The 21,022-nt window shown below is 43.1% G+C and overlaps 1 protein-coding gene across 3 annotated transcripts in view; it reads right to left on the bottom strand.

The window, feature by feature from the left end:
• The window catches only part of ARHGAP40 (Rho GTPase activating protein 40), a 137,848-nt gene that overhangs the window by 25,039 nt on the left and 91,787 nt on the right, over positions 1-21,022 (bottom strand). For all 3 annotated transcript variants that reach the window (XM_069752334.1, XM_069752333.1, XM_069752335.1), the window contains 5 exons: positions 15,161-15,381; positions 12,563-12,641; positions 12,243-12,367; positions 7,134-7,299; positions 6,866-6,957 (listed from right to left, as the gene is read on the bottom strand). In XM_069752334.1, the coding sequence (XP_069608435.1) occupies positions 6,866-6,957; positions 7,134-7,299; positions 12,243-12,367; positions 12,563-12,641; positions 15,161-15,381 (683 nt within the window). The remainder of the gene's footprint in view (positions 1-6,865; positions 6,958-7,133; positions 7,300-12,242; positions 12,368-12,562; positions 12,642-15,160; positions 15,382-21,022) is intronic.

Genomic DNA, 21,022 nt, shown 5'->3' on the forward strand with positions numbered 1-21,022 from the left:
TGTGTGATCTGTAGTGTGTGTGTGTGTGATCTGTAGTGTGTGTGTGTGTGATCTGTAGTGTGTGTGTGTGATCTGTAGTGTGTGTGTGTGTGATCTGTAGTGTGTGTGTGTGTGATCTGTAGTGTGTGTGTGATCTGTAGTGTGTGTGTGATCTGTAGTGTGTGTGTGTGATCTGTAATGTGTGTGTGTGATCTGTAGTGTGTGTGTGTGATCTGTAGTGTGTGTGTGTGATCTGTAGTGTGTGTGTGTGATCTGTAGTGTGTGTGTGTGATCTGTAGTGTGTGTGTGTGATCTGTAGTGTGTGTGAGATCTGTAGTGTGTGTGTGATCTGTAGTGTGTGTGTGATCTGTAGTGTGTGTGTGATCTGTAGTGTGTGTGATCTGTAGTGTGTGTGTGATCTGTAGTGTGTGTGTGATCTGTAGTGTGTGTGTGTGTGTGTGTGTGATCTGTAGTGTGTGTGATCTGTAGTGTGTGTGTGTGATCTGTAGTGTGTGTGTGTGTGTGTGATCTGTAGTGTGTGTGTGATCTGTAGTGTGTGTGTGTGTGTGTGATCTGTAGTGTGTGTGTGATCTGTAGTGTGTGTGTGTGTGTGATCTGTAGTGTGTGTGTGTGATCTGTAGTGTGTGTGTGTGTGTGTGTGATCTGTAGTGTGTGTGTGTGTGTGTGTGTGTGTGTGATCTGTAGTGTGTGTGTATGTGTGATCTGTAGTGTGTGTGTGTGTGTATGTGTGATCTGTAGTGTGTGTGTGTGTGTATGTGTGATCTGTAGTGTGTGTGTGTGATCTGTAGTGTGTGTGTGTGATCTGTAGTGTGTGTGTGTGATCTGTAGTGTGTGTGTGTGATCTGTAGTGTGTGTGTGTGATCTGTAGTGTGTGTGTGTGATCTGTAGTGTGTGTGTGTGATCTGTAGTGTGTGTGTGTGATCTGTAGTGTGTGTGTGTGATCTGTAGTGTGTGTGTGTGTGTGATCTGTAGTGTGTGTGTGTGATCTGTAGTGTGTGTGTGTGTGTGATCTGTAGTGTGTGTGTGTGTGTGTGTGTGTGTGTGTGTGTGTGTGATCTGTAGTGTGTGTGTGTGTGTGTGATCTGTAGTGTGTGTGTGTGTGTGTGATCTGTAGTGTGTGTGTGTGTGTGTGATCTGTAGTGTGTGTGTGTGTGTGTGATCTGTAGTGTGTGTGTGTGTGTGTGTGTGTGATCTGTAGTGTGTGTGTGTGTGTGTGTGATCTGTAGTGTGTGTGTGTGTGTGTGTGTGTGTGATCTGTAGTGTGTGTGTGTGTGTGTGTGTGTGTGATCTGTAGTGTGTGTGTGTGTGTGTGTGTGTGTGTGTGTGTGTGTGTGTGTGATCTGTAGTGTGTGTGTGTGTGTGTGTGTGTGTGTGTGATCTGTAGTGTGTGTGTGTGTGTGTGTGTGTGTGTGTGTGTGTGTGTGTGTGTGTGTGTGTGTGTGTGTGTGTGTGTGTGTGTGTGTGTGTGTGTGTGGCAGAGGCGTAACTACCATGGTCGCCCTTGCTACTTGGCCTGGCAGGTCAGGGGCCTGGCAGGTCAGGGGCCCAGCAGGTTAAATGCACCCGACTCCCCCCGCCGCCGCATTGAACTATACTGGTGTCTATGACGCCAATACAGTTCAAAGCATTCCCACTCGCTCTCTGCAGGACCCAGGCAGTGCAGCATCTGCACAGGTGATGGTGGCCACCATGTTGGCAGAGCCTGTGGTGGCTGCTGGGTCCAAGGAACATTCAGCTCCAGATCTGGCGGGGGGGCATGTGGACTGATCCGCCTAGGAGGGGCATGCTGCAGCCGCTCAGCCATATGGAGGATCCAGGGATGAACATGGAGGTGTACGGGACCGGCGGCAGTGAGGCGTGTCTGCTGCCCAGGTGTCGCCGTCTTCGGCCCCAGCATCCCCGGCCTCCTGTGACACCAGCCCCGTTTCCTCCCTGCTCTCCCGTGCCCCATGTCCTCGTAGGTCCCCAGGTTCAGGTCATTGTGCTCCTCCAGGCCCCGTATGCTCCTCGTCACTCCTCCCCTGGTCCCCCAATGCTCCCCATCTCCCATGCCCTGAGTCCTCCCGCTCCCTCCATGCATTCCCAGCCCCTTGTCCCCATGTGACCCATCTGCCCTTCTCTCAAGTCTCCACTGTCCCCTTTCTCACCGTGTGTTCCCCATCTACCCTGTCCTCGTAATCCCTGTGCCCCCTTCTTCCCTGGTCCCAAGTCTCCCCCTGTCCCCTTGCAACTCCGTCTACTTGTGTCCCTATCTACTCTGCCCTCGGAGTCCCCTTGTGCCTGTCTCTTCCCCTTGTCCCCTTGTGTCCTTCTCCCCTGCCCCATAGTCACCATTTGCCCATGTCTTTCTCACTGCACCTGTATGGAGTGGCTGCATTATACTATGAGGGGGGCTGCATTATATTCTATGGGGTTACATTATATTGTATGGTGGGGCTGCATTATACTTTTATGGGGTGGTTGCATTAAACTCTGTGGGGTGACTGCATTATACTATATGTGGGCTGCGTTATACTGTATCGAGGACTATGGGGAATACATTATACTATATGAAATACTATGGGGTGCATTATACTATGAGAAATGAATTGTACGACTTGGATGACGATGGCGGTGCAGTATACTATATGGAACACTATGAGGAGTGTATTATACTATATGGAGGACTGAGGAGTGTATTATACTATATGGAGGACTATGAGGGGTGCATTATACCATATGGAGCACTATGAGCAGTGTAGTATACTATATGGAGGACTGAGGAGTGTAGTTTACTATATGGAGGACTGAGCAGTGTATTACACTATATGGAGCACTATGAGGAGTGTATTTTAATATATGGAGGACTACGAGGAGTGTATAATACTATATGGAGGACTATGGGGAGTGTATTATACTATTGTACCATATGGAGGACTATGGAGAGTGTATTATACTATACAGATGACAATGGAGAGAGTATTATACTATATGGATGACTATGAACTTTGCAGTATATTATATAGAGGACTAGGGGGGTGCATTATGTTATAAGGAGTACTATGGGGGTGCATTATACTTCTTATATGGATCCCCATGACTTCTATGTAAGCCCCTGATGAGTATAATGGTTTATTTTCTTTTATAAATTACATAACAATGGCAGTACGGGGGACAGATATATACCAGGATGGGGCACCGGATAGTTACGCCACTGAGGTCACACTATACAACTTTGCAATAAACTATAGTGTGCGAAATGAATAGGGAAAATCTGAATTTGGGTGGAAAATATTCTTGCATGGTTGGGGGGGGGGGCCCATTTGAAAGTTCGCATCGGGGCCCATAACTTTCTAGTTACGCCACTGCATACCGGTAATTATGTTTCCAGGAGTCCATACTGACAGCACCCTGGAGGACGTCCTTCTCCTTGCAGGGACAAGAAACACACGAGAGCTCAAATATCCGGTTCCACCCACCGCTCCTCAGTGTTGTAACAAGAACCAAATCATGGAATAATGCAAATAAAACTTTTAATGACAGAATCACATTACAAAACAGTATAGAGGCACAAATCTGAATATATCTGAGTTTAATACATACATGGGGGGGAACTACCGGTGCTGTCAGTATGGACTCCTGGAAACATAATTACCGGTATGACTAATACCTAGTTTCCAGGACGTCCCTCCTGACAGCACCCTGGAGAGTACCAAAGGACCTCCTCAGAGTGGGATTACCGCTTGGAGGACCTTCCTACCAAAAGCCATGTGCTGACCAGACGTTACATCAAGCTTATAATGTTTACAGAAAGTGTCAGCCTTGGCCCATGTTGCGGCCTTACAGATCTGTTCTACAGAAGCTCCTGCACGCTCTGCCCAGGAGGCAGAAACACCACGGGTAGAGTGGGCTTTTAAGCCTAAAGGAGGGGACATACCTTCTGACTGATAAGCGTCAGATTACATCTGTGATCCAACGTGCAATAGAGGCCTTAGAGGCCTTCTTACCCTTATTCTTTCCCCGAAAAGAATGAAAAGGTTTGGATCTGTCCGCCAAGAGTCTGTGGCTTTCAGATAGTCCAAAACCCCCTGTCTAACATCCAGTGAATGGAGGGCCCTTTCTTTCTCGTTAGCAGGGTTATTACAAAATGAAGGAAGTATAATTTCCTGATTTCTATTTTTAATAGAGGCTACCTTCGGGATAAAGGCTGGATCTAATTTCAGAATTAGGCAGTATTCCCTGATCTGTAGATAAGGATCTCTGATACATAGAGCCTGAATCTCTCCAACCCTCTTGGCCGTAGTGATCGCCACTAAGAAAGCCGTCTTACGAGTGAGAATAGAAATAGGCATATTATCCCCCGAAGAGTAGACGTCCTTACATAGTGCCTTAAGAACCAAGTTAAGGTCCCAAGATGGGGACAGCTGTCTAATGGAAGGACGCATTCTCTGGGTGGCCCGAATAAACCTTATTATCCATGGTGAGATGCCAAAGGATAGTCTAGGAATGAACTTAGCGCGGACACCTGGACTTTTAATGTGCTGGGACGAAGACCCAAATTAAACCCTTTCTGTAGAAAGTCTAAGATACCAGGGATGTCCGGAGAGCCTGATACAACATCAGACCTGCCACCTTCTAGACAAAAACGTTTCCAGATTTTTTGGTAAATGGCTGAGGTAACTGGTTTTCTACTACCCTGGATAGTAGATATGACCTGGTCTGATAGGCCCTTTGACTCCCTTTCAGGATCCAGGCTGAAAGACGGAGTTTGCTTGGGTCTGGATGATACACTGGACCCTGGTGAATGACTCTTCCCCAGATGGGCAATTCGACTGGATTGTCGATTGCCAACGTCCCCAGCACTGGAAACCAGCTCCTTCTTGGCCAATGCGGTACGATTAGGATAACGGTTGCCCGATCTTCCTTGATCTTTCGAAGCACAGCTGGAATTAAAGCCAGGGGTGGAAATGCATATGACAGAGGTTGATCCCATTGCTGGCTCAGAGCATCTACCCCTTCTGGCAGATCCGAGGGGTTCAGGGAGAAGAATCTTGGGGTCTTCACGTTCCTCCTGATTGCGAATAAGTCGATGTTGGGGGTTCCCCATCTGTGACATAACCTTCGGAAGATGCTCTGCTCCAATTCCCACTCTGTTGGACACAGGTTCCATCTGCTAAGGTAATCCGCTATCAGTTTCGACCCTGAGCCGCTTGACAGGGGGAAGGTTTGGATGCCCGCCCGATCCCCCTGAGCCCGGTAAGCCTGCTGCTTCTCTGCGTGTGTCCTCCATGCAGGGACAGGAAAAACACTGAGGAGCGGTGGGTGGAACCGGATATTTGAACTCTCGTGTGTTTCCTGTCCCTGCAAGGAGGAGAAGGACGTCCTCCAGGGTGCTGTCAGGAGGGACGTCCTGGAAAAATACTTTATCTAAAAAACTAAAACTCATAGCCTCTGTGTTGCTCAGTCCATGGAGAAATCCTCTTCTGCATCTGTCGTTTATAGGGACAGGAAAAACAGCAGAGGTTGGTGGTGGGGAGAGGGGGCTATTTAACCTCTTCTGTGTTCCTGTCCTTATCAAGGATAAGAAGAAACTACCTCCTAGTGGTGCCGTTAGGAGGGGCGACCTGCAAAAGTATTTTCCAACCACAGAGTATCGGTGTACTCTGGAGAAATTGCACAACAAATTTTGGAGTCCATTTACTTTTGTTATCCTTTTGAAAATGAAAAAAATTGGGGGCTTAAAACATTAGTGGGAAAAAATATATGTTTTTTCATTTTGTCAGATCAACGTTGTAAAATTCTGTGAAGCACCGGTGAGTTCAAGGTGCTCACCTTATGTCTAGATAAATTCCTTCAGGACTCTCGTTTCCAAAATGGGTCACTTCTTGTGGGTTTCCAATGCTTAGGCACATTAGGGGCTCTGCATATGCGATATGGCGTCCACTAATGATTCCAGCACATTGTGCGTTCAAAAATTCACAAAGTGCTCCCTCCCTTTCGAGCCCTGCCATGCTCCCAAACAGTTTTCTTCCACATATGGGGTATCGGCATACTCAAGAGAAAATGCACAGTGCAATTAGTTGTGCAATTTCTTCTGTTACCCTTGAGAAAATAAAAGGTTTGGGGCTAAAGTAAAATTTTTGTCAAAAAATTCAAATGTTAATTTTTTTCCTTCCACATTCCATTAATTCCTGTAAAGCACCTGAAGGGTTAATAAACATCTTTAATGTGGTTTTGAATGGTGCAGTTTTTAGAATGGTGTCACTTGTTGGTATTTTCTGTCATATAGGCTCCCCAAAGTTACTTTAAATGTGATCCCTAAAAAATAGTTTTGTAAATTTTGCTGGAAAAATTAGATTGCTTATCAACTTTTAACCCTTCTAACTTCCTAACAAAAAAAAAAAACTGCCTGGCTCCTTTCACTTAGCAAAGTTGAATTTCATAAAGACAACCATTAGAGATGAGTGAACAGTGCTATGATCAAGTCTTATTCGAGCAAGCTCGTATGCTAACATAAGGTCTTCGGCATGCTAGAAAAATATGTTTGAGTCCCCGCAACCGCATACCTCGAGGCTGTTCAACAGTTGCAACAAATGCAGGGATTGCCTAACAGCTGCGAGACATGCAGTCGTGGGGACTCATTCTGATAGCACCCAAGCCTGCTCGGATAACACATTATCCATGCATGTTTGGTCATCATCACTAATGAGGAGCTCTGAGGCACCAATTCAGGGACGAACATACCACAGGTACAACCTGTTAAGTTATACAAAGGCCGAGGAGGTAAGGGGCCCACTTCCACCATAAAGTTCATAAAGACAAAATATAGGCAACTTCACAATTTTGATTTAAAAAAAATTCTGAAATTACATAGCTCAGTCCTTACCGCCTGCAGGATGAGTGGGACCTGTGTGTTGGTTAACAGCTTTCTATCTTGTTCCAGTAGAGAGGTGAGCGATACACCAAATAACCGACTCTCTAAAAGAGACAAGGGTTCACACTGTAAACTTCTGGAGGGGTACCGAAATTTCTCTATACACTGGTACTGAATGATTTCATGAAGATAATGGTCAAGGCTTCTAAGCGTCATCACAGTAGATGTACAATATAATTGAACTAATACATGCAAGATAGAAGTCCAGACAGATACTGACCTGTAGGCCTACGCTTGGACGCTTTATTCCTCTTTAGATCCAGTTCTAAAGCATCACAAAGTGCAGTCAGCTCAATGAGAGCAAATGCTGGCACTTGCTTCATGTCAAGAGAAGACAAGTCAGAAACCCGGGTGACACCAAGCCTTCCCTTTTGTATTTGAAAATACTGCAGAACATAGAATAAGAAATATGACCATAATGGTAAGAAAATCTCATTACCAATAAAAAAAAACATTGGACACCATTAATGATAATGGACATGTCACTTCTTTTTTATAGTTTTCCACTTGATAAGGCCGTCAGTCTAAAAATGGGGGAGGATGGGGGGTTAGTGGCATCACCTCATATATTGGTTAATTTGACATGATAATTGTTTAGCAAAAAGTCATATGATACAGGTATGGCTTCCTGGATAAGCGCGGCATGTGCAGTATGTAGCACACACTAAAGGACGCCGAATGAATGTTAATCTGACACGATGAGGAGCGCATGTGCGTTCCATAGAGCGGATGCAGTATCATCAGGAGCGCAGTGTTACTTCCTGGCTAAGTGCGGCACGTGCAATATGGAGCCCACACTTAAGGATGCCAAGGGATGTTAATCAGGTGGGTGGAGATTATATGTCCCACTATATAAGGAACTGGATATGGGGTAATTGCAGCACAGATTCTGGCAGACAGGAGAATGGTTCCTGTCTACAGCTCGGCAGCCTATTAAAGACAGTTGGAGTTATTTCTAAGTCCCCTGATGAACCCCCAGGAATGGATGTATGGGGGAGAAACGTGTCGGGATAGTGAAAGCTGGTGTATCAGCACAGCTATTTGAAGGGACTGGCTGAGAAGTTATAAGCTAAGTGAACAAATCTATGAGTTATGATTTTGCACCTTATTTGTACATTCAGCACTTTATAATATGAGGTATCTGATATGCACACCACAAACAGGAGAATATTGTTTTCTTTGACAAAGATGAGAATTATTCTTTGGTGAAATAACCATTTAGATCTGGAGTGCATAATTGATTGATTTTTTTCTTGTGATACCCAGAAGGGCAGCTTAGACTTAGTATAGCCTTTTATCCTCAGGCTCTATAGTCTTACTATACATCATATGCATTAAAGGTCTAATTAATATCAATGTTAGAGACTAGTTTTCATTTGGAGCAGGAGATTAGGATGATATAGACTGGCCTGGGGCCATAAAGTAGTGCTGACTGTGGTTATGCAATAGATGTAGATCTAATTTGATCTACAATCAATTGTCTGTGATTGTGATAGACATAGGTATTGCCCAGGGATTGAAGGGATAGCCGCCGTGGAGCGGGGGCGCCACATCGCAAATTAGGGTGCCAACCTCCGCTGACAGGAAGGACATCAGACTTTATGGCCTATTAGGGATAGGGAAGGTATATTATATATTGCACTTTATTTTTTCATTTTTTGTATTTTGTATCACTTTTTCCAATTTTCTTTTGGTATATTCTTCCCGATACGGGCTGTTGCCCAGATTCCCAGGCCGAGAATCCCTAGTGGGATGTTTTTTATCTATTTTTGATTGTTGGTATTACCTGTGGTTCTTAATAAAGATTAATGTTTTTAGGGGTAGTTTTCTGTTTGGTAGTTTGTATGCATATGGTGCTACAATAGCACTAGCACCTGAATACCAATTTTTGTGACCTTGCATCAGTTATTATATGTATTGGTTACGAGTGGTTAAATATGCCTGACTGTCCCTTTTTTCTCCATATCTACATATTTTGATCTTGGCTGGTTGAATTTTTCATAACAGTGCATACATTATCTTAGGCTAGTAGTTTCACACTAGCGTTTTGCTGAGCTGTGGAGGGCTGCGGAGTTCCTCCGTGAAGCCTTGCCCACAGCCACACCTCTGCCGCTCAGCTCCGCCTACGTCTGCATGTGGCCTGTGTACCTATCTTTAACATTAGGTACACAGGTTGTGCGGATGTAAGCGGATGCGCATGTAGGACGTGCGGCCATGGGCGGGCTTCATGGAGGAACTCCGCAGCCCTCCACAGCTCAGCAAAATGCCAGTGTGAAACTAGCCTTACCTATTTTTATTATATAGCTAAAACAGGCCACCGGGCCCTCTGTTTCTGACTGGAGTCTTATATGGGGTAGTAGGAGAATAGGGCCAGCCATCGTACGAGCGGGGGCGCTATTGTCATTTTTTTTAGGGTGCCAACCTCCGCACCTAGGTAGGCATCCAGGTATATTGGTATGTACAGGCAGATCACTTATTTCTGCACATTGGCTGAGTGAGACTGTTGCTATACGTAAGCACAATTGTATCACCTTTTTTAAGGGTAACTGTTTTTGATGCTATTTTCCTTGTGAGGTAAAAAAATGGGCTCACCTTTGCATTTATTCCATTTTTTGAGTGGAGATGGGTATTAGTTTGACTGGCATTGTGCTAGCTAGATCAAAAAGACTAGAGCTTTTCTAGCAGTCTGTAGCCCATTTTTGATACAGGAATGATAAATATCTTGGTACCGTGTTAGCCAGTAGATAGAAAAATATTCTTTTCGGTTAGCCATTAAAAGGTATCAACCACTAAATATTTTGCCCATTTGTGAGGCATTTTCTGTATTTGGGGGATATTTAGATGTTGTATTTCATTTTTTTAATATATGCATTAAAGTTTACATTTTAAATAGGGTTTTTTCTAGTGAGCCGTCTTATGTACCCTTGTGATACATTCAAATTCGTGAGAATTGTGGAATATCAAGCTCTAACAATAAAGTATATTGCCAAAATCAGAATACAATGTGGCCGACTCGTCGTGTTATGGGGGCAAACTATTTCCCCACACTGACCTCTGTCTTGTCATCTGCATCCTCGAAATGGAACAGAGGTCGGTTCCTATTGCCGGATTGGTAATATCTTAAAGGGAAGCTGTTGGGCAATTCATGCAGCCCAAGCAGCGGGCAACACAAATTGCAGCCAGGTATATTATTCTCTGAAACGCTCTTGCAATTCAGAGAAAATATACTTTGTAGATCTCCATCTAGGGAAAGACCTGACAGTCACCAGCAGAAGTGCTGGGAAAAAGCCAACTGGGGTGGCACTGGACTAGTCTGGTCTTCGGGCCATTGTCCCCGACCAAATGTTTAAAGTACATTTTCTCTGAAATGCTCCTCAAATAATATTCCTCGCACAGATAGGTTGTGATACATGCTGCACGTGGTTTGAACAGAACGAATGCCCTTTAAAAGAGACCACTCCTCATCATTCATTGTCCCAACTTGCCCAATATTTTAGACAAGAGGAGGTTTCCCTGTAATTTTAAACTATAGATTATTTGCTTACAGTGAAATAGGAAAGGTGCAGGTTCTTTACCAACACTTGACAAGATGGCAACATTGTGCCCACTAAACAGCATCTTAACACATTCACAAATCCGATTTTTTTCACGCACAAAAAAAAAAAAACAGACCAGTGTTTAGTCAGAGCATGGTACGAGTTTTGTCTGATTTTCTCGTGTGTGGTGAAATAAATAAAAAAATTTCTCCACCTTATATATTCTGAGAGGCCGTGAAAATCGGACCGCACTTGGATGTGATCAGAGTAGGTTCCAATTTTTTCACAGACTTGCATTGCCAAGTTTGATCCGATCCTCAGATCAAAAATTTGACATGTCTCCAATATTTCCTGCAGACCACTTGATGTGATTTAAAAAAAAAAAAATTGGACAATAGTCCCATAGAATGTCATGGGTAAGAGTGCTATTGGTGAAAAACAATGAGACCTAAGAGTGCTATGTGTTATCAGAAAATGACCTATTGTTTAAATTAAGTTTGTGTGTTACATTTGTTTTTTATTTTTATTTTTTTTTAGAAATTTTGGATAATTTTTTTGCCACAATCTTGACTTGAAATATAAACTAGGAGTCCACTGGGACTTTTTATTTTATTTTTAGACCTTAAACTTCCTGTTTCAGGAAATCCACATGTATATTAGCCACAATGAACAGACTCTGACCCTATCTTGTCAGAAATTGTGATTGTGTTATTAACTCTCTATAGGTTTGGTAAACCGCATTATAATCCTAGTACAATAAAATGATGCACCTAAGTGCAAACAGGTGTGCGCTTGATAATAGCCTCTAAAATATCAATAACCCCAATAGAAAGTGAGAATAGGACGTAATTTCTCTATATGTATACCACAATGGTAGTAATAGACATCCGTAGTGAATAGGTGGAATTACAACATCGATTACGTCCTATTCTCACTTTCTATTGGGGTTATTGATATTTTAGAGGCTATTATCAAGCGCACACCTGTTTTCACTTAGGTGCATCATTTTATTGTACTATTTATTTTCCCACCAACCTAGTGTGGAGGTTGGTTTGGTATTGCAGCAAGGATTGATAGCCTTTCCCCTCCTTTTTCTTACATTTTGCGCCACCATCTATATTTACTTTTATCGCATTATAATCCTGCCTCTAATAATATGGAATCTACTGTAAACTTCCTGAAAATACAGGAAGTAGGAGTCTAAAACCGCTCCAGTGACCACTGTGAAAATGGAAAAATTTCAATATTTTTTCACAATAAAGAACGTTATGTGGAAAAAAAAATACATGTGACCCAAAACCGGATTTTAAAGCGAACCAGTCATGTCCCCAAGCGTAATTAACAAGGCACACTGCTTTCAGTCTGCGCACTCACGCAGAGGGAGTTGTCACAGTGCCAGGGCTTGCTTACAGCCACCACTCACAATGCTGTGAGCTATGACTATAGCCACCCCATGCACATCTTCATGACTGAAAGCCAGCTACAGGAAAGAATAAAATTAATTTTCTCCTTGTAGCCGCACTTCCAGTAAGGCAGCTGGATAGCAAAGTAACGCTATTAGCCTGCAGATTAACCCCATGTGTGAAGGTAAATAGTGTTTGAGAACATGACATGTTCCCTAAACAATAGATCACTTTCTGACAGCACAATTCCCTTCAAGTGCCATTTAGGGGGAATACATGGAAATTACTTTTCAGTCACCTATCTAACCCTTAATGAGTGGATTGTATGTGATCACATGACAATTCCTTATAGTAATGTGATAGACATATACTGATACTAGAGAAACTTACAGGTAAGGACTCGGGTTGCCAGGATGATTTGCTATTCTCATTTTGACCAAATGCTGCTTGTTCTGAATACGCCACATCCATGTTGTGGACATTAGATGCCTCAGAACGCTTTAACCTGGAAGGAGCTTTAATATGAAAGAAAATTAATTATCTACTGCACCTCCACTAGAGCAATAATAAAATTCAACTTCAATAGTCCCTTATTATACCATTCAGTAGGCATCCCTTTCCTTCTCAGCCTATTCTCCATACATTGCCCTAATCCTACTGCTCTAGCTGGCCATACATATATGATATACGGATTAATTAAACATGCTTACATTTTGTTGTGTTCTCTGTGAAACCATGTGTCTCGTCTGAGCCATTCCTTTCTTCTGTTCCATTCTCCTCCATAATGTTCTGTATGAAGATATTAGAAATTAAAGAACCACAAAAAACAAAAAGGTGTTCAGTCCTGTTAATTAACAACATGCAATTATTTAAGAATGTTAATAAGTACCTATCATACTAAACATGAACACCAGGAAATATAAGACCTTCAATTATTTATTATCAATTAGATGGTAACAAGCATGGCCACCATTACAGGTCCCACATCAATCCTGCTCAGGATCAAGAATTTCCTTTTTTAGGTTTGTTCTTGCCTTCCAAGTGTGACCCCACGTGTTGCCCTACTGCAGTTACCCCTGATTGATATATGTGCCTGTTATGTCACATTGGCAGCACCAGATCCTGTCATTAGCACTGGTCACCATCAAGCTGCAAGAAGAAAACTCCAACATTAGCAGAAGACTATGTGGGGCTCAACACAACGCTGTATCGCTATCCTCCAGGCCTAGCAGAGAGATTGGACTGATGGGGAAAAGAAAGACAAGTACATCATTCCAAAGTGGAAGAATTCTCCCATATCCTTGTACAAGATATTTTTGATTGCATAAGTTATTTTACACTGCTGCTTCAGCTTACATTGAGTAGTCCTATAAAAGGATGTCATCCCATTTCAAAAGGACTTTGTTACCTAGTGGCTTGGTGACCAAACTCCATGTTTTCACAAAACTATTATGCCATGGCCACGGGGAACTGGGACCTGTGAAAAGTACTAGTGTAGCTGTCTTGAGAACCCAAAGAGGCACAGAGAACTGCGAGTTACCCTACAAGTTGCATATTGGAAGGGCAGGCTGTGGCAGATAATGGTCTACGAGGAGACCCATGGAGACTTTAGACTGTGGCCCAACAGTCACTTTGTCCCACCTTTATGGGATTGACTAGATTATTTATTTCAAAGGGGCCACATCTGGACTTATGTGATTAGTAGCACTTCCTAGTGATATCCCCGAAATACGATAAGGGTACATGATTCAATACATGATACGATCACTGGGCGATTACTGCTGAGGTGATTTTATTTACTAATACTGCATTTAAACAGGCAGATCATTGGGGAACTAGTCTCTATGAATGCAATTTTACAACTATTAGGCAGTCAATACAGATAGGCAAATGTGTCGCCCTCCAGGGCCGTGGGGATACTAGGTGGCTGCGATGCGGTCCGTGGCCCTGGGTGCCCAATTAAAGGGGAAGGTCTTTGAAGGGTTTGGTGAATAAAGTGTGTGTTCGTGACACCACCTCTGGTATTCGGTCAGTGGGGACCGACTCTGCTTAAAGGGATCCCCTGGGGTGATGTTAAGGCAGCTGGATGGTATAAATTCCCACAGGTAAAGTTGGTCCCCAGGGCTTCCGGTGTAGTGTGCAAGGATGGTAGGTTGCCGGTAAATAAATGGAGGACACAGGTTTGCAGTCTCTTTACCTGGTTTACTGTAGGCTTCAGGCAACCGCAGTCCAGGGCACCAGATCACAGGTACAGGCAGGGTCCAGCTGGCTTGGAAGCGAATTCAGAGTTCCCTTTACCAGATGGAGTTAGAAGCCTTCCTATTAGAGTGGTGATGTTGTAGTCCCTTACTGCCCATGGCTTCTGGCAAGGTCCTCACAGTTCTCTCTGTCCTCCATGAAGGTTAGGACACAAACCCGTATGACAGGTGGTTCAAGCCTTTTTATAGGGTCACTATCACGATCCAGGCTCTATATGCCACTGTGCCTCTTGGGTATTAGGGCAGACAGGTTGCTTGAAATAATTCAGCTGTCCTGCCGGTTTCTGCTGTGCCTCAGAGTCCGACACAGCCTCGGTCTTCCGGCTACCGGAATCTGCGCTCGGCCAGGGAGGTAGCCCAAACGCTGCTATGCTCCTCTGGTGTCTCTCTCCTGTGCTTCGTTCTCCTGAATGCTCACTAAACACTGTCCTTTTGGTATCTCTCAATCCTGGAGCTGCAGCAACTCTGGCTGCACGGCCCCATACACGTCTATCTGCCTCAGATTGCTCCAGTCTGCTGTCCGACACTAACTGAGAAACTCTCCTTCCCTCCAGACCAGAATGTTTTTTATAGAGGAGTTCACCCTAAACCAGGTTTAGAGTTCCCCCTTCTGGCCTGTAGTGTGAACATGTTGTGTGCATTGTATTTACCTGGTGAAAGATCTTCCTTCGCTTCCAAGCATGACATCACTCTCCTCATGAGAAAAGCAATGCCACTGTGACGACCAGGACCCTGGGGCGTCACACAAACACCAGAGAAATGCTTGTTCGTCGGTATTCTGTAGACAGCAGGTGTGCTTCTGAGGACATGATATTCTATGTGCACAGCACAGTCATATTAACGATTGCTCTGTGCCCATAAAATGGTGGTCAGCTTGACTAAATAGGTCATTAAACAACTGCAGATTAGTGTACTTGTAGTCAATCAACAGAAGAAAAGTGGAGACCGTCAACACATGTAAACTCGGCATAAGTGTATTTGAATTTGAAGGTGGTGGAGTAAAGTTTGATATAGATCTCGCAGGTTCTCACTACTGTTGAGGACACTCACAGTTTTGCTGGCTCTGTCGAACACATCCCTGACATCTCGTGTTTGTTGTTTGGACCGTTTCTGAGAGGATCGGTTATAGCTGTCGATGCGACGCTGTACAGCTGCAGTCTGTGTTCGTGTAAGGGTTGATAAGATTAAGACGTTGTCTTCTGTAGGATTCTGGTCTCCAATAAGAGGTGAAAGGCCAGTGTCTTGTAGCCAATCTGCTTCTGCTTCTCCTTCTAAAAATAAGGAAAGGGGACTTTTGTGACAAATAGTTAAAATCTGGTTATTGTATGCATAAGTATCCCCCATTAAATACTGACATTTTTAGGTTTACACTACTATCTCTTCTCTTACACGTGGCAAGTATATTTTCACCTTGATGGTATTGTAAGGGGGTGAGAAGAACACGTGATATCAAGAGGGAGTTGAAATGCATAGTAATGTTTTATTGTTATAAGCTTTTTTATATAAATCTGCATTTTATCCTAATAGACGATTTGTGTCTCGGTTTCCTGGAGGTTCTACTTGAAGGCGGTCCTCAGGTATTAGGAGGGCTGTCCATAGGGGAACCATTACAAGGCATACGGATATTGTTTTGCAGCATTCAGGGTAAGATATACAATTAGGTCCAAATATATTTGGACAGAGACAACATTTTTCTAATTTTGGTTATAGACATTACCACAATGAATTTTAAACAAAACAATTCAGATGCAGTTGAAGTTCAGACTTTCAGCTTTCATTTGAGAGTATCCACATTAAAATTGGGTGAAGGGTTTAGGAGTTTCAGCTCCTTAACATGTGCCACCCTGTTTTTATAGGGACCAAAAGTAATTGGGCAATTGACTCCACTGCTACTTCATGGACAGGTGTGAGCAATCCCTTCGTTATGTCATTCTCAATTAAGCAGATATAAGGCCTGGAGTTGATTTGAGGTGTGGTGCTTGCATTTGGAAGGTTTTGCTGTGAAGTAAACATGCGGTCAAAAGAGCTCTCCATGCAGGTGAAACAAGCCATCCTTAAGCTGCAAAAAGAGAAAAAACCCATCCAAGAAATTGCTACAATATTAGGAGTGGAGTGATGAACTCATCAATGCAAAAAGACTTGGGTGCCTAGGGAAGACAATAGTGGTGGATGATCGCAGAATAATCTCCATGGTGAAGAGAAATCCCTTCACAACAGCCAACCAAGTGAACAACACTCTCCAGGAGGTCGGCGTATCAATATCCAAATATACCATAAAGAGAAGACTGCATGAAAGTAAATAAAGAGGGTTCACTGCACGGTGCAAGCCACTCATAAGCATCAAGAAAAAAAAAGCTAGACTGGACTTTGCTAAAAAAAACATCTAAAAAAGCCAGCACAGTTCTGGAAGAACATGCACTATAAATGGTTAACAAAGTGTGGGGGCTTCCTCTTTATCCAAATTGGTGCCCTCAGATCATGATTGTGTGGTCCTGATGTTTGCAATGGCAATTCATGACCAAGTAGTGGCCTTAGAGTCTGACTGCTGTAGTAATCTGTTCAGAAGTTAGAGACATTTAGGTGGTAAAAATACACATTTTCATTTCTGTCATGCCACTTTGCATTAATACCTGTAAAGCACCTGAAGGGTTAATAAACTCCCTGACAGCAGTTTTCAATATATTAGGGGGTGCTGTTTTTAAAATGGTATCACGTTTGGGGGTTTCCCAATATATGAGACCCCTAAAGTCACGTCAAACATGGATAAGTTCATAAAAAAATAAATTTTGTAAATTTCCTTGAAAAAAAGAAAAATTGCTGCTACATTTTTAAACCTCCTAAAATGCTAACAAAATAAAAGAACATTTTACAAATGGTCCTGATGTAAAGCCGACATGTGGGAAATGTTATTTATTAATGGTTTGCTGTGGTATGACCATCTGGATTAAAGGGATAATCATTCAAATTTAGAAAATTGCTATTTTTTTTTACATTTTCTAAAATTTTTGATATTTTTTATAACTAAAACACAAAACATATTGACCTAAATTTACCATCATCATAAAGTATAATCTGTCATGAAAAAACAATCTCAAAATCACTGGGATTTGTTGAAGCGTTGCAGAGTTATTACCACATAAAGTGACACTGGTCAGATTTTAAAAATTTGGCTCTATCACTAAGGGAAAGGAGTGGAATATTGTTGAATGGCCAAGTCAGTCACTTGATCTCAACCCAATTGAGCATGCATTTCACTTGTTAAAGACTAAACTTCAGACAGAAAGGCCCCCAAACAAACAGCAATTGAAAACGACCGCAGTGAAGGCCTGGCAGAGCATCATAAAGGAGGAAACACAGCGTCTTGTGATGTCCATGAGTTCAACACTTCAGGCAGTCATTGCCAACAAAGGGTTTTCAATCAAGTACTAACAATTAACATTTTATGTAAAATTATTGAATCTGTCCAATTACTTTAGGTCCCTTTAAAAACAGGGTGGCACATGTTAAGGAGCTGAAACTCCTAAACCCTTCATCCAATTTTAATGTGGATACCCTCAAATGAAAGCTGGAAGTCTGAACTTCAACTGCATCTGAATTGTTTTGTTTAAAATTCATTGTGGTAATGTCTATAACCAAAATTATAAAAATGGTGTCTGTCCAAATATATATGGACCTAACTGTAGCTAAAGTTTGGGAATAGCCCACAGATTGGGAGGAGATAGATCAGATAAAAAGTGGAAGCACGTCCTAGTTGAAGTCAGAGAATAGGAAAGTCTCCGACAATGTGAGGAGTGACAGGTTCAAGGTTAGCGGATGCATAGGTGGCAAAGTGTCCTGTCCAAGTTTCTCAAACAGCATGAGGACACATCTGACGTTTTGAGCAGATTCCGGGGAGGTTCAGGGCCTAGGGCTCAGAAGAGGCATCGGATTCCATGGCTCTTTCTCTCCCAAGTAAAAGAGGTTGATCGGGTCACAGCGAAAGGAAAAGATGGTGAGCATCAGGGTCACTAATGCCAGATAGGAGGCCCTTGGAACCAGCAGACTCTGTTGAGGCAGGGGCAGGTCGGACAGAAAGGAGGCAAGAACTGATTTTATAGTGGGCAACAGGAACAACCGGAGGGGACTGGGTCTCCTTCTGTATGCTGCAGCTGTATGCTTCCGAATTACACAGTAAAGCAAAACCTGTTAAACTGGTCCAAATGTCTCCTGTTCTGTGTGTCGCAGTATCTGGTCCCAAGGACAGGGAGGTAACAAGGACTCCCGAAGGACAAGTACAGAACAAATCCCACAACACACACAATACTTTCCTGTTTAGAAGAGCAGTATCAGGGAGAAGAGAAGCCAGAACTAGCCCATAGTACCAGCCCTGACTCATCCTTTCACTTTTACCAATAAATGTCTGTATTAAAAAAGAGGTAGTCTTAAATTAGAAAAAACCTGACCATCATTCATGCCATGGGCTCAGACTAGTATTGTAATAGAACCCCCCAAGAATAAGGCTAGGGTCACATTGCGTTCGGCCAGTCCGTCTAGCGCATAGCGCTACGGACTGCGCTAACGCAATGTCACAAAAGGGATCGTGTTAGCCGATCCCGCTAGCGCAGATCCCCGATCTGCGCTAGCAAGGAACGGACCGCGAACGCTGCAAGCAGCGTTCGCGGTCCGTCACTCAAATGACGGCACATTGCTAGCGCACGCCCAATGTGGGAGTGCACTAGCTATGCGTTCGCCATTACAGGCAATGGCGGCATTAACGGACTACGTTACATCGCGTTATGCCACGGTGTAATCTAGTCCTTAAACGCGGTCACATAACGCAATGTGACCCTAGCCTAAGGATGGCCTGCAATACCTGATAGCCTACGGACTAGAGGTGTGGGGTTTTTTTTTTAGAGAGTAGTTCTGTGTAATCCCAGGTGGCCCTTTGAAGTAGGAGGTTATATGGGGACAGTTCATCACATGGCAATATCATTCTAAGGGTTCAGTCAGATGGCCATATAAAATCAGACAGACCTAGGAATACAGTGCAGAGACTGGTTAGCGGTACCCCCGACCTCAGGGTACAGCTGCATAGAAATATATGAAAATAATACATAATACATTCAAATAGATGTCTTGTTCAGGAGAGCCGCTGGCCAGTCAGTGCACAGTGTTCTGATCTTGGTCCGGTTTATACTGCTGTCTGACTGCGTCATGCTATGAACCACCGATCACTCTGCCTCTTGCTGAATAACGGTCCCACTTTTACCTCCAATTAAAGGCATTCTCCTCCAAAGCCAAAATTATGCAAAAAAAAAAAAAATGAATATTCCTTCTCACTTTTACTCATCCCCATACATATAAAAAGGGGCTTAGTGCAAACTGGCTCTATAAACTTTCTTAATAAATGGTGTAAACCTGCCCAGAACCCTCCTATCTTCAGGGGAAAGATCAGTGCCTTCATCTGCAAAAAAAAGTAAGATAATACGAGTACTGGACTCATGTCCAAGGATGACATTTGTAAGGTGGAGAAAGCCAATGCCCACACGTCGGTCTAATTTTGATTTATGGTCCTTTTGCCTTAATTGAATAAATGAGTTAAAGTAGCACCCCAGCAATGTGTTTTTTCCATTATCTACCCTGTTTGCTATACTTATGTGCCTAGTACATGTATTAAAATACTTTCTGATCACTTTCATTCCCAGCACTGCTCCGCTCCACTTTTGCGCCACTGCCGTTCTGACTAGTCAGTTTACACAGCATCTCCTGCGTGGCCTGGAAGTCATTTTATCAATTTAAGTCTAGAAGGGTCAGATTTGAGGATTGGAAAGATTTGCATTGAGAATGCTACTACTGGTTCACACCTAAGTCGTGGTGCGAGCCAGCTAGTCACAACTGCAGTTACAAGGTGCAAAAGTATTGGCGCGGTGCTAGGAATAGAAGACGGCATACAGTACGCACATAATTATGGCAAAGAGGATAGATAAAAACTGTATACGTCAAGTCTGGTGAGCTGGAGGATGACCATTACCAGACCCAACATATTTCCTTTACTATCAGATATTATGCGGTTTCTAATCAATGATATCTGGCTGGCCAGCCTAATAAGCAGCAGGTCTTACTAGCTGACCTTGCCTTAAGTGGGGCATGCTACTCCAATACTGAATGAAATAGTAAATAAGTACACCCAGAAAATTGTATCTCCTAATTCTAACACTAATCAGGTCAATAGCTGGACCCGTCGAAGCACTTAGTGTGCGAAACGGCCGTCGTCCGCACTCCTATACCGCACCCTCCGTTGTACCTGATGTCCTGACGGATGTAACTTTCACTTCTTCTCCAATAAAGATCACAATTTATACTGCTACCTTGGGGTGAGTGCCGCATAAGTTCTTTCTTGTTGGTTGCTTATGAACTGTTTAGCTATCATATGCAGAGCACCATAACCCTGAAGCATTCGTGAAGCCTGATATTCCTTTGTCCGCCTTCAGTCTAGCCTGTTGGATTCCGTATCAGTTCTAGTGCCGCCCTTTCTGTTTTACTTGTGGCAGTTACTAATCAGGTCAATGTAGATGGAATTCAATGAGTGACCTTCCAGTTATACTGCCGACAATACTGGTCCAATATATCTCTACTGTATGTATAACAAGCATATAAATAAAATTACAAAACCTTGCCTTGTCCACTATACTTTTATGCGCCCCTATTAAAATATTGTAATACAAAGAGGTGTCAATAACATTCTACATTTACATTTCTGTACAAAGTCATAAAATAGATATAGCAAAAAAAAAATAAAATAACCACAGCGACACTATAGCACAGCATTGTGGACAGCGACACCTTGTGGGTAAATGGGTTTCTGCAGGTCTAAATAAGTATGATCAAACATATTGTACAGTACAGTGCAGTCGTGGGTAAAAGTTTTCAAAC

The sequence above is a fragment of the Ranitomeya imitator genome, chromosome 2, assembly GCF_032444005.1.
Source record: "Ranitomeya imitator isolate aRanImi1 chromosome 2, aRanImi1.pri, whole genome shotgun sequence".
In the NCBI taxonomy this organism is placed as follows: Eukaryota; Metazoa; Chordata; class Amphibia; order Anura; family Dendrobatidae; genus Ranitomeya; species Ranitomeya imitator.